The following is a 13,572-nucleotide window of genomic DNA, read 5'->3' as shown; positions in this document are numbered from 1 at the left end:
CCAATCTTTGATTTCTTCTTTCATAGATTGCTGGCCTCTGTTTCTCCCATACAAGACAGCTCTAGTCATCTCTACAGGGACTGCAAAGCACCACAAATACTCACTGTGGTCACTGTTGTGGTGTCAGTGCTTGCAATGTTTGATAAAAGAGACTCCATTGAGAAAAAGATAGGTACTGAAATGCCTGTCTTGGTTCTCAGCTGGATGACTCCATCTGTCCAGCTTGTGCTCCAAAGACAGCCACAGTTTTATTCTACACATCTCTAGATGACTTGGATGCTATTTTGAAGCCATGTCTAGTGACACAAGTTGTAAGCACAAATATTCTAGAGACTAAGACAGAAGCATTACAAGTTCAAGGTCTGCTTATGCTAGAGTGTTTTCAAAGCCAGCCTAGGTGATTCAGCAAGACTCGGTCTCAAAATTTTAAAAAGGAGGGAGTGTGGGCAGTGTAAATCAGTGGTAGAGTGCTTGTTTAATGTGTGTGAGGCCTTATGTTCAATCAATAACACACATACACACGTGCATGCAAACTCCAAAATGCACAAGATATTCTGAGGGTTGCTATAAAAGTAAATTTCTGCATTTCTATAGGGAACAAAAGGATGGGCTACATGACAGTCATTGAGCGGAGAATGGCAACAGAAACTATCAGTCTCGAGGACTGACTGACTGTCAAGATCACCATCATTTTCCCTGGCAGCCTTCCTGGTGTGGTGGCCATGAACACACACCTACAGATTAGGATGCCAGCTCTCCCACGAGGTGTTCTATGACCATTATAGCTGTTGTTGGTTTTCCTTACAATGTCTAAAGCACTGACCGCCTCTCCCCAAGAAACTTGCTGGTCATTTGTGCTGGAGCCATCTGGGTAATGCTTATTGCTTCCACTGTGTCCCTGCCTCCCCTGTACCCCTATGCAGCACTGTAACCCATTGGCTGAGGAAAAATGCCTTCTCTGCATGGAACTTCTGCCGTGAGCAGTGGAGAGGTTTTGTTCAGATTTTGGGCTCGGTGGCTCCTTGGAGCCAGTTCTTAATTCATGGTGTTATTATTCCCTCCTCTCTGGAACAGGAACAACAGCAAGAGTGACCTCATAGAACTACTGTAGAAATTATTGAGGTGATCCCTATAATATAACTTGCATACTCTCGCTGCAAAGAATCGTTATCCAGACTTTCACTATTGCTGGGATCAAAGACAGAACCTGCTCACCAGGATACTCTTCTATGTTACTGTTGGGTGACTGAAGAATCATGTACCACAAGTGGGCTGAGACAAAACCTCAAATAAAAGTGAGTCTTTAAAAAAAAAAATTATTCAGACCTAACCCAACTCTGAGAGAAAATGTTTATCAAGCCATTTTCTAGACTTGGTAAACCTGTAAGAGAGATACTCACACAATAACACTTTTGCAACAGTTGTGGGGGGGGGGGGGAGGGGGTATAGCATGTCTATGACTTCCCTCAGTTGGAAGTTTCCTCAAGGAGTTCATTCTCCTTGTATTTAAGACATTCATACACAATTTGCCATGAATCACAGCTTGAGTTCATCCTAAGATGAACACGAGAGAGACTTCTCACTAGACCCACCACTGAAAGTGTGTATGGCTGCTCTCAAATGAGCATCAGGATTGCCAGGCTTTCTTTGCTACCCACACAGGCTCTATAACATTTGCATTCTGGAGACTCCTCCCCATTCCCATCCCCATCCTAAATCTAGATGTAAATGCTGATTTCAAGATCTGCCATCCTGTTTACTCAAGAATCTGGCTCCTTGATAACATTGTACCATTGCTCTCTGAAAAACCCAAAGAAGTATGGCATCAGGGAGCCCGAGCTGGTGGTCAGGTCACATAGTTCACTAAGTGACAAGACTTTCATGAGCCCTGCCTGTTTGGAAGCATAGCCTGCTGCTTGCCTCAATTCTGAAGTGTCCTCTGGGTGACAATCCAAGTCAAAAGGCAACAGGGAAACGTTTTCATTCCCACTACATTGCCATCCTGACTTTGGTCAGGGAGGCAGCAGCCACTTAACTCTGAATGCACTTAAGGAACTTCAGATGGCAAAAGAGGGAGGGAACCTTAGGAAAGTAGGCTACAGTTGGGGGTCTCCTTCACCCTGGCCATGAACCTGGACACTGTGTTTATACATGTCTTTATTGTTGAAACTTCCTTGGTTCAGCTACTGGAATCTGAATTTAGAAATGATATTTCTCTTGTTCTTGAAGATCTGGTATTAGGTGACTGACCTGCTGGGTAATATTTGTCACTGAGTCATTGTCCCACCACTTCCCTTGAAGTGGCCCCTGTATCTCCTGATGCTAATCCAATAGTCAGCCTTGAAGGCGCTTGCTTCTTCTACTTTAACCCCAGGCTGTAACTGCATAGCTTCCCCTCACCAGGCCTGATGATTGTTGGCCACGTGTGTGGTCCTTAGCTGAGCGCCAACCACTGGACTCCCTTCTGCTCCCACTTCCTATCTTGTTGCTAGTGGATGACAGGCAGGTTACCACGTCTTCAAGACCAGTTCTGTCAATGGGATCTGAGACTTATAATGCATTAATTTTACTTTGTAGTGGTAAAAGTCTATATTGAAAAGTCTACAAATAAATTTTACTTTTTTTTTTTTTCTTATGTGTGGTCATCTTTATCTAAGCTTCAGTCCTCTTCTTAGGACCCAATGTCCCCTTTCTTGCCCAAACCAACCAACCAAACAAAGCCAAAAAAAAAAAAAAAATTAGCCTACGATATATTTCTCCTGGATGTCTTACTTAATATTTGCCCCTTCTGGGAGAGTAGAGCGAATACAGATATTTTTATTTATCTTGTTATTTCCATACTCACAGCATATCCTGGCCCATAGAGTCAGTCAGCAAATTTTGGTTAGGAAACTGAAGGGGCAAATGGAGAATGAAGGGATGTGTCTATTCCTGTCTGGCTAGGCCACGCAGGTGAGGAATGAGATCCTCCTGTGCCTGGCCACCATTGCCCAGGCAGGTTGGATAGTTGCCTCCCACTGACCCTAATGAGCCACTCACCTTCAGCTTGTGCTCATGTTCCTTGTTGACCCGGGCCAGCAGCTGAGCCTTCCTTCGGTTTAGGGCATCAATGAGAGCATCACACTGGGCCACCAGGCAGGCTTCAAACTCCACACTGTTTTCCTGAACAAGAGAGCACACTTCTCAGGCACATGTGTGGGAACTCAGGTGGCCAGGGAAACCAGAGCACCCTAGTTCTCCCTGCTGAAGACATGGGAAGCAACTCTGTCCATAGAGTACAGAGTATTTCTTAACTACTAGTAAACTGTACTCTAGTGTAAACATTTTGCTTTAAATTTATATGTAAAAAAGATAGGTATTTGCTACTTAAATGAATTTTTATCAAAAGAAACCACCTCTGTAGTTTGAACTATAATAAGTACAACAAAGCTTTGGCTTGTAGGGTGGTACAAATGTCCTTCGATGGTGTCTCTGCTCAGATCTGCAGGCTGGAAAGAGGTATCTAGGAGAAAGAGGAGAGTCAAGGCAGGAGAAAGAAAGGATTACTAAACTCAACAGAAGAGAGAAGGGGATAACAAAGTCCCCCCTCCCCATTAAACAATGATCTAGTGCTTCCATCCAATGCTAACAAGTATACAAGGTCTAAGAATAATGGGCAGAAGTAGTTGTCTCTTGCATGAAGAAAGGTCACAATGAAAAAAAATTGGTAACAGCATTTTCTTGTTATAAAAAATCAGAAAAGAGACAATACCTTGCTGAGACACAGGAGCTACATAGAAAATGGGAGGAGTGTGGTCCCATGGTATTTAAATCAAATGCTGGGTATAACGTTTTTACTTAACTTGAACCCATATAGTTCTTTTAACTAGCAATTTAGATTTATAGGCATTTATTAAGGGCAATACACTGCAATACTAAATCCTGCCACTTCAAATACAGGGTCTTTGTCTCAGACAGCATTAGATTGAGCACCAGATCCAAGGATGCTAATTTTTGCTCTCCTGGCAACAGTCTGAATTCTCAGAGAAAGTCCTTCAAGAGGACTTTCATCATTTAAGAGCTTTCTGTACCCTGTGTAGGATGTGGGTGGGATGGAGAGAAGGGATCCTGCCCCTTGAAGACTCTGCTACTGTTTTCTTAGGGAGAGAACACTTTGCTCTGATGAAGAGGCAAGGAAGGGGGCGGGACAGCTTAGGGCTGCATAGTTTGTTCCAGCAAATGCAAAGAAAGGGCTGATTGATAAACTTTGTTGCTTTGGAAAACAGAAGGAAGTATACAAAACTGCTAGGGAATCAACACTTCTAACATGGGTATGCACATAAAAACAGCAACAAAACCAGTGTATGGTTCTCTGAGAGGCTGGCTGACATTAAAAATCCATTTCTGCTTTGACACGGTTAAACAGTTACTCGGAAAGCTGTTTCCTGAGGGCAGAGTTAAGGTTATTTCTAGGAGGCAAACAGTGAGGAAGGGCCATTATTTGGCATCTCAGGCCTTTTGTGATTCCTCCCTTCCAGCTACAGTGGGAAATTATGTATTCTCAACTGCTGGCTGACCTACTGGTCAGTGTGTCCACATAAACCAATCTAAGGTATAGTTGTCAGGGGACTAAGTCTAGACAACATCCCAGAGTCTGAGAAGAGAAGGAAGAAGCGTAATGATGACCAGGGAGAAAGGAAAAAAGAGAGAAGGAGAAGAGAGGGAGAGAAGAAGACAAGTTAATGTTCAGTAAAATGAGGCTTGGGAAACTATTGGGTTTTAGAAACTGAGGAATAATCTGGGTTTCTCAAAGAAATAGGCCTCTGTCTAAATGCACTGTAGTGGTGACTCAGGGCCTCTGAGTGGAAGGCAGGAAGCACCTGAGACAGACAACACTGGCTTGTGGTCAGAGGAGATGCCGCAAGATAGGGCATGTGTGAAGCTGGCCACCATGCATGTCTGCCAGTGTAGAGGAGACAGGGCAGAAAGAAACAGGAATTTCTTCTGTGTCCCACCCCCCACCATACCTGGATTTGTTGCACCATGGTGCGGAGTTGCACCAGGAACTCCTTGGCTTCTTTGGCCCTATCTGACAATCCATTCAGCGCCTGGGAAAGCTGGCTCTGTGGAGAGAAGGAAGGAAAGCTTGAGCTGCCATCACGCAGGGACACGTGGGGGTTGCTTCAGAGTAAGAGGCTCCTAACCCCAGGAGCCATTAGCTAGCCTTGAGTCCTCTTGTTTGGGGTTAGGCCTTTGAGGTAACATGTAGGGGTGGGTTCTGGTAGCCAGGTGGGTAGTGCTTCCCTGGGCTCTTGAGCATTTTCTTCTCTAAAGCAGTAAAGGTTCCTGGCCACAGGATACTACCTAGAATGCCCTTACTTCATTAGTTAATTAATCATTTACCACATTTGTTAGGCATACAAAATAAACTAGGGAGCCAATTGATTCCTATTGACAGTACTTAGCCCAAAGGTTCACTGGTTTGGAGAGTGGGGAGTGCAGGGAAAAAATAATGAAAACGTTCAAGTGCAGGATGAAGAAGGAATTGGGATCTGGTGTGATGCTCTGAGGCCACAAAAATGTTAACCACAAAGAAAAAGGCCAGGAGGGCATTGTGCCCAGCCAAGGTTCTCTTCCTTCTCCCAAGTGCACTTACTCTAGTCCATCCCACACCAGCCTCCTAACCAAGGCCAAGGCCCACTCTCTTCCTAACTTCTATGCCACCAAACTGCCTAGCAAAGTGCACAGGTGAGCACTGCTTTCCAGCCTTGGAGTCTGCTGAGACAGCCAATGGCCAAAACGATGATCAGTGGGGCCTAGGTGAAGGTCTACCAGGAAAGGAGGGTCTACCAAAGCTGTCGTGGTGTAGCTTCTCCTCTCTTTTCTGCCTTTGAGGCAGATCGATATCTTCTGAAATCAATGCAGTAAGGATGGAGGGCTGAGGACACTGGGTTCTGGGTCAGCATCTAAAGGCTCTCACCTCCCTGCTTCCTGTTGGGAAGAAGGAACTGCTACTTCAGTTCTGTACTGAGTTTTCCATTCCTTGAAGCCATTAGCAAGATATTTAGATTCAAGATGCCTTCTCCTAGTAGGTTGGGCAGACCCTTCTCTTCCCTCAGGCAACAACAGACCTTTCTCATTCTTTCTCCTTCCTGTGCCTTCTTGAAAGTCCAAAACCCATTCATCTCCTCAACCAGTACAATGTCTTACTTCTTTTTTCAGTGAAAAGACAAAAACCTCAGAATAGTATCTCTTAGTCCTGGGATTTTTTTCTCTTATATTTATCTTATTAAATATGAAATGGGGCATTTTCTTTAAAATATGCAGGCCAAATGCTGGGTGGAAGTAATATACGAGGGTAAGAAGGAAAACAGTAATTCTGTTAAATTCTGGCCCTGCCCTTTGCTAAGTGGCCCTGAGAAAGCCACCTTTGTCTGAATTACTCCAATGGTGAAAGAGCATTGAAATAATACTTTGTGGTTGGGCTCTGCTGAATACAGGGCAGTGCTTAAGGGAACATTCATTATGTCCCTTTTCGTAGATGCCGCCAACTACTGGCTGTTTAAAGATTATACATAGTTTTGCCTCCTGCATAAAATGAGAATTCTACTTACTCTTGAGTGTGGGCATGCATGAGTTACCGTATTTCAAGGCCAGGACCCTGTAAGTGCAGGTACATCCTTAATAAATGTTGGGTGGTTTTAACCCGTGTTTACTTTCTTCATTTCTGTGCACATAAACACCTGATGATTCAAAGGACAGACTCCTCAATTAAGATGCACTGGAAAACATCTTTGTTCACCTTTCCTTTGCTGTGTGTTCTGACCTCCAGAGGGCATGCCAGAACAACCAAAAGAAAGCTCATAGTGAGTCCTCCGTTGTGAAGGGGCCATTCATCTCTTTGTCACCATGTCTTAGTGGTACCATCATTTGGGGGTAAATTTTCTTCTTAAGAACCATTTCCAAGATCCCAGAAAATAGAAGAAAGGGTTCTCCTTGGAAAGCACAGCAATAAAATGAGAGACTGATCTAAAGACAAGTTTGGTTTTCACTGTTATCCTTAGAACTCCTGTTTCTTTATCTCCCCGGGGTGAGTGAAAGTGTGCCGGGCTACAGAGATCTTTTTCGTGTCTCCTTAGTAAATGTACTTGGAAGTTTGGAGTCAAATTTATATGGCCACATACACATTAAACTACCCAATTTCTTACATTTCAACCTTAAAATTTATCATGTCTGTGAAATGTGTATTATTATATAAAGTCATAAAGATTTGTTGACTGGCTACTGTTGCATACTTAGAAGAGGCTCTAGTGGGGTCTGGGAAGAACTCAGTGGGAACACGCATGTACTCAACATCTACAGAAAAAGCCAGACTCAGTGGCACACATCTATAATCCCAGTGCAAGAAAGCCAGAGATAGGATGAATCCTGAGGCTTGCTGGCCAGCTAGCCTTGCTTAAGTGATGAGCTGTAGGTTCACTGACAGACCCTGTCTCAAAAAATAAGATGGGATATGATTGAGGAAATCACATCAGGCCTCTACATACATTTATATGTGTACACCCACATGTACAAGTGCACAACCCACTCAGCACAAATAGGTACAAATGCCCTCCCCTACAAATGTTATTTAGTAGCAGACAAAGAGTTCTGTCTTTACCTAGGATCTTATATGTCAGAGTAATAAGTGAGCAGAAAAAAATTATGTTTTTTTCCTCTAGATTCAGTCCTTTTGTGTCTGGCTAGTAATTGTTTGATATTTGATAAACAGCTACATGAGAAGATAGAGATCTATAAACCTTCCTTAAGCTTTGTCCACTTGCAGAATTCTGCAGCAGGCAGTGAAAAACCTGGTAGCTATTTATCAGCAGAAAATGCCGTATTGTAAGGATTTATAGGTTTTCATAGGATAACTTCCTGAGCACATTTGGAAGCCATGTCTGATTGAACATTATTAATTATTGATCTGGTTTCCTTAAAACATTTTAATTCCAGCCTGTGCTAGCAGAGGTGTTCTGTATTCAGGACCACGGAGCAGTGCTACAAATTTTCTGCATGTGCACTGAAGGTACAAATTCATGATGTGAGTTTGCCTCTCAGCATCCTTGGCTGGACATAGTCTTGGGAGGGAAAAAGGTATGGTTCCAAAGGCTATTTATAATTTTTGATTTCTTGGATATTTGTTTCCTAATTTGAGGTGGTTTCTGACAGTGAAGGGCAGTGTTACCACAAGGCAGCCATAGACCCCCTGATGAATTTCGTGGCTCAGGATGTGCTTGGAATAATCAAGGCCTCCCTGGAAGGAGGCACATTGTTTGAGTCAGAAACAAAGGGAAAAACCAAAACCAAAAATCCAAAACCCAAACCCCACCTGCTCTTTCCCTTCCCACTTGCCTTTCCCTGGTCATATGGGCTGATTGTGTGTGAGTGTGAAATGTTTACATAAGTATGAACTCATCAGAGGAGGTGGGAGGCTCTTGGCTTTGGGGGAAGTTGTAGTGACAATTTTGACATTTTGGTTTCTTTTAAAAACACAGGAATATTATAAGAATATGTTTTTATTTTAATCTGAGGTGTGGAATATGGGCTACTTTAGATTGTCTACAGCAGCTGACTATGATTTGTCTCATGTTCTAACATGGGAATATTTTGGCAGCTGCAGATGGTTTCTGCAAGTGTGTGATGTTTGGAATTCTGGGGACTTTTTAGAGGGTATATAAATGCTAAGGGTCCCAGAGGAGGGGTGAGTTTTTGGTTGTTGGTGGTCATGGTTTATTAAGTAGATTGGCAAAGAAGAAGCTAGAAGAAGAGAGGAGGAGGAGGAAAAGGAGGAGGAAGAGGAGGGAGAGGAGGAGGAAGAAGAGGAAATTAGATATGATGTCAAAGATCAAATTTGCCTCAAGGAACTTGATGCCCCTAATCAGCAGCTAGTAATCTAAGGATAGCATTGTCCCCTTTCTGACCCCTGGCTTTATTCAGGTATCTCTTTCCTTTCTTCTCTATCTCTTTTTCTCTCTTATCTAGTGTTAAGTTGTTGAAAGGGTGGAAGAAAGAAGAACTCACAGAGCAGAAGCACTGGCTACAGAAGCTACTGTCATAGAGGTATTGTTGCTAGGGAACAGTAAGTAAATCTTATGTGAATCTGATTCTGAGCCATGTGTAGATCCAGGGATTATATATTATATAGAAACTTACCCCAGGGATTATATATTATATACACGCTTACCCCAAGGATTATATATTATATACAAACTTACCCCAGGGATTACATATTATATACATGCTTACCCCAAGGATTATATATTATATACAAACTTACCCCAGGGATTATATATTATATACACGCTTACCCCAAGGATTATATATTATATACAAACTTACCCCAGGGATTACATATTATATACATGCTTACCCCAAGGATTATATATTATATACAAACTTACCCCAGGGATTATATATTATATACACGCTTACCCCAAGGATTATATATTATATACAAACTTACCCCAGGGATTATATATTATATACACGCTTACCCCAAGGATTATATATTATATAGAAACTTACCCCAGGGATTATATATTATATACACGCTTACCCCAAGGATTATATATTATATACAAACTTACCCCAGTGATTATATATTATTTACAAACTTCTCCCAGTGTCCTAACTACATTTTCCCATTGCTGTGATTAAAAAAACAAACAAAAGTCCTGACACAAGTGACCTCTTCAAGGAGAAAGTTTATTTTGCCTCTCAATTTGAAGATACAATAATCTATCAAGGTCAAGGTGGCACAAGTTTAAAGCAGCTGGTCACACTGCATTGTATTAAGGACATAGAGGGCAGTGAGTACCTCTACTCAGCTAGCTTTTTTTTTTTTTTTTAATAAAAAACCCATCTCTCTCTCTCTCTCTCTCTCTCTCTCTCTCTCTCTCTCTCTCTCTCTCTGTGTGTGTGTGTGTGTGTGCGCGTGCGTGTGCCTGAGTGCACACATATGGGCACATGTGCCAAAGTGGCACACATGAAGGTTAGAGAACAACTTTGTGGAGTCTGTTCTCTCCCTCCGCCTTTCTGTGGATTCTGGGGATTGAACTCTGGCTGCCAGGCTTACAGAGCAAGCACCTTTATCCACTAAGTCATCTCACCAGCCAATGTCCCCCTTTTATACAGTCTAGGACACAACCCAAGGAAACTGTGCAGACCACTATTTTTTGTGTCTTCTCATTATGAATAACCTATCAAGCTCATCCTCTAGGGTGTTCCTGGAGGATGGTCTGCTAGATAATTGCAGATCTTGTCTGGTTCACAATCAACACTGAGCCTCATACCCATCTTCATTGCTAATTTGGTTGAGACAAAGATTGTCTTCTTGCCCAAACTTTAGCAGGGCTTCCTGGAACCCCATTTCCATTAGACCTCAGCCTTGGTCTTTAGGACTTGGAGTAACACAATGGCATTATATTCCTACGATGAACCCCTCGCCCATGGACCATCTCTTCCAACTACAGTTTTTTGTTTACCTTGGCTATATTGCACTCCTGTTTATCCCAACTGCTCCCCCATCCTCTCCCTTTAACACATCCTTCAGTCACCTTCAGTACAAAGGAATGTTGGTTTAATTCTTGTTAGGCTGTTTTCTCTGACGCAGGGATAGACACATCTTTAATTTCTAGTTTTGTTTATTGTTGGCAGTTGTTAACCCTGGCTGTGATCCAGAAAGATCCTGCAGTTCTTGTGTGATGAGTGTCCCTTCTTGAAGGCACCTGAAGCATATGTGAGAGAGCCCTCAGGGGGATGTAGCTCCATATCAAGCCCTCACTTTTCTCAGACATTACACAAGGCTTACCATGTTTATTATGAATTTGACTCTGACCTGTGCAGGGAATAAACATATGGAAGGCTTTTAACCTGATATACCCTTATATATAATCACTTTTCCTCATTGCTAAACCTGCATTCATAAACATACAGCAAAAGCTAGTGAATGCATGGTCCCATTTTTTTCTTTTTTTTTAAATTCATATCCAATTGTGCCAACTTTTACTCATTTTTAAGCCATAAAAATGTATCAGAAAGTCACTGTTCTATCAGATACTAGCAACCAAATCAGATAGATAGGACATCGGGGACCAATATAGTACTAGAGTTAAATAGACACACTTTAAAGTCAGACAGACCAGCATTTGAATTCCAGCATTTTGCTAGTTGTGTGATCATGGGCACATTTATAACTGTAGTGCACAATGAGATGCTCTGCCCAGAATTCTCTCCTAGTGCTATGCATCCTCAGAGCTGCTGGGAGCACTGGATGCTGACAGACAGCACTAGGAATTGCTCTTGTGTGGAGGGAACTGTTGTGATAAAGGCTGTCTCCCATCCATGGGCATCCCAATGCCAAAGGACTATCCTAACTGCAGAGAAAATTCCTGTAGACTGGCTGAGGTCACTACAGGTCAACTCCCAACTCTGCTCAAACCTGGCTGCTTCAGTTCCTTGCAGATGAAGATGCCAAGAGTGCTAAACCATTATCCACACCTAGGAAACTGTGTGAGTCTGTGTCTAGAGATCCAATCTAAGCTTTAGACTCCTCCTCTTCAACATGAAGACAATAATTGTAAGTGTATAAAAACAGTATGACCAGGAAAACAGGAAGGGAGGCATGGAAGATGCGTCTAATAATGCTGGGCACATCAGAGTATTCATTACATCACCTTCTTTTTATAAGGAAAATATGAAACACACATATAGAAATCACTGGATACTTGGACCACATCTTTCTATTTGGGTTTTAGTCAATTATAGTTCTTTAAATACTGAGGTATGTTGTGGATCTTTTGTCACATAATCTGCAGTACCTCCTGCAGGGTCCCATTGTTATCCTTGGTCATGTGATTTTTGCTAGTTTGATAAGATTTTATGGGGTTTTTGTTTTGTTTTTGTTTTTTTGCAGCTCATCATCTTTGACATACAAATCAGTGTTGTATTAATAAATCAGCTCTCAAAAATTATTTTGATTTGTAGCTGTTGCCAATTTTTATGTGATAGTAATAGAGTTAACTTTAAAACATGACAACACTGGAGTTGACAAGAGACGTTTTTGATTGTAAGTTGGTATAGGCCAGTTTAGCTTACCATTGGACTTATCTCAGAGAGTGTCCGAGAGCTTCAGAGTGAAGGGATTTGTGGTCCAGAACCTCAGGCTGCCTGACACACAATATGAAGAAGAAATAAACTTTGTTTGGTAGGGCACTGCAATGTTTGGGACTGAAACAGAACTAATTCAGAAAGCAATTATACTTTTCTATGATTTATGAACTTAATCAGTGTCTATGAAATAATACCATGGCAGATAGTAACTTGTGTTAGGGAAAAAACCCCAATAAAATAGCTGGGCCTGATAGCATAAGCTGTTAATCCTTGCTACTCAAGTGCAAGGCCAGTTTGGAATATACAACAAACAGAGAGAGCCTGGGCAATTAGTGAGACCCTTTCTCAAAAGAATAAGTAAAAAGAGGTCTGGGTTCAAAGGTAGGATGATTGCCTAACATATTTGATGCCCTAGGTTCAATCCTCAGTACTACAATACCACACACACACACTCACACACACACATATAGACATACATATCCACACACACACCCATACACAAAAAAACACAAATACATATACATACACAGACACACACATATACATACACATACAAACACACACCCATACACACAAAAATACAAACACAGACACACACACACACTCACACACACATACAACACACATACAAACATACATATACACACACACCCCTACACACAAAAACACAAATACATATACATATACAGACACACACACATATACATACACACACAAACACACACACATACACACAAAAATACATAGACAGACACACACACTCTCTCACACACATACACACTCACACACACATATACACACACTCACACACACACACAAATACAAACACAGACACACAGACACACACAGACACACAGACACACACACACACACACACACACACACACACACACACACACACACACACACACACACACACACACACACACAAAGGCTTGGGTGATGAAGCACAGCTGTCCAGTCCTTGGGAGGCAGAGTCAGTAGACTCTAGAGTTTGAAGCCATGCTGGGCCATGTAGCAAATTTACACCAACCTAAATTATAAAGGGAGACCCTGTTTCCCCAAACCATGAGCTGGGTATGTAGCTCAGGAATGGAGTGCTTATCTAGTGTCCACAAGCCTTGGGTTTGATTATAAACACTAAAAAAAGACCATAAATAAAAATAAAATACTAGAAAAAATAAATAAAAGTTCTATTATTATAGAGCTAACAGTTTCTCTACCTCTCAGTAAAAGCAAAAAATACTTTAAATAAGTAAAATAGCCACTTTTCCAGCAAGATACAGCCAGTTTTGGTCAAAATTTAAACATTAGACTCTGAAGTCACAACCCACCAAATTTTAGAAATTTCTATGCACTGAACAACAAGTTCTCAAACTAGAGACTTATTTCTACTTTGTGGGCTTTTTCTGCAGTAAGATAAAAGGAGCCAATTCTGGC

General features: G+C 41.9%; 1 protein-coding gene across 23 annotated transcripts in view; it reads right to left on the bottom strand.

Moving 5' to 3' along the window:
• The window catches only part of Trim9 (tripartite motif containing 9), a 120,478-nt gene that overhangs the window by 56,223 nt on the left and 50,683 nt on the right, over positions 1-13,572 (bottom strand). For all 23 annotated transcript variants that reach the window (XM_034514560.2, XM_076941794.1, XM_076941796.1 and 20 more), the window contains exons 2-3: positions 5,007-5,102; positions 3,040-3,162 (exon numbers count right to left, since the gene is read on the bottom strand). In XM_034514560.2, coding sequence (XP_034370451.1) covers positions 3,040-3,162; positions 5,007-5,102 — 219 coding nt within the window. The remainder of the gene's footprint in view (positions 1-3,039; positions 3,163-5,006; positions 5,103-13,572) is intronic.

The sequence above is a fragment of the Arvicanthis niloticus genome, chromosome 11 (genome assembly GCF_011762505.2).
Source record: "Arvicanthis niloticus isolate mArvNil1 chromosome 11, mArvNil1.pat.X, whole genome shotgun sequence".
Taxonomy (NCBI): domain Eukaryota; kingdom Metazoa; phylum Chordata; class Mammalia; order Rodentia; family Muridae; genus Arvicanthis; species Arvicanthis niloticus.
This window is presented reverse-complemented; position numbering and strand designations above follow the sequence as displayed.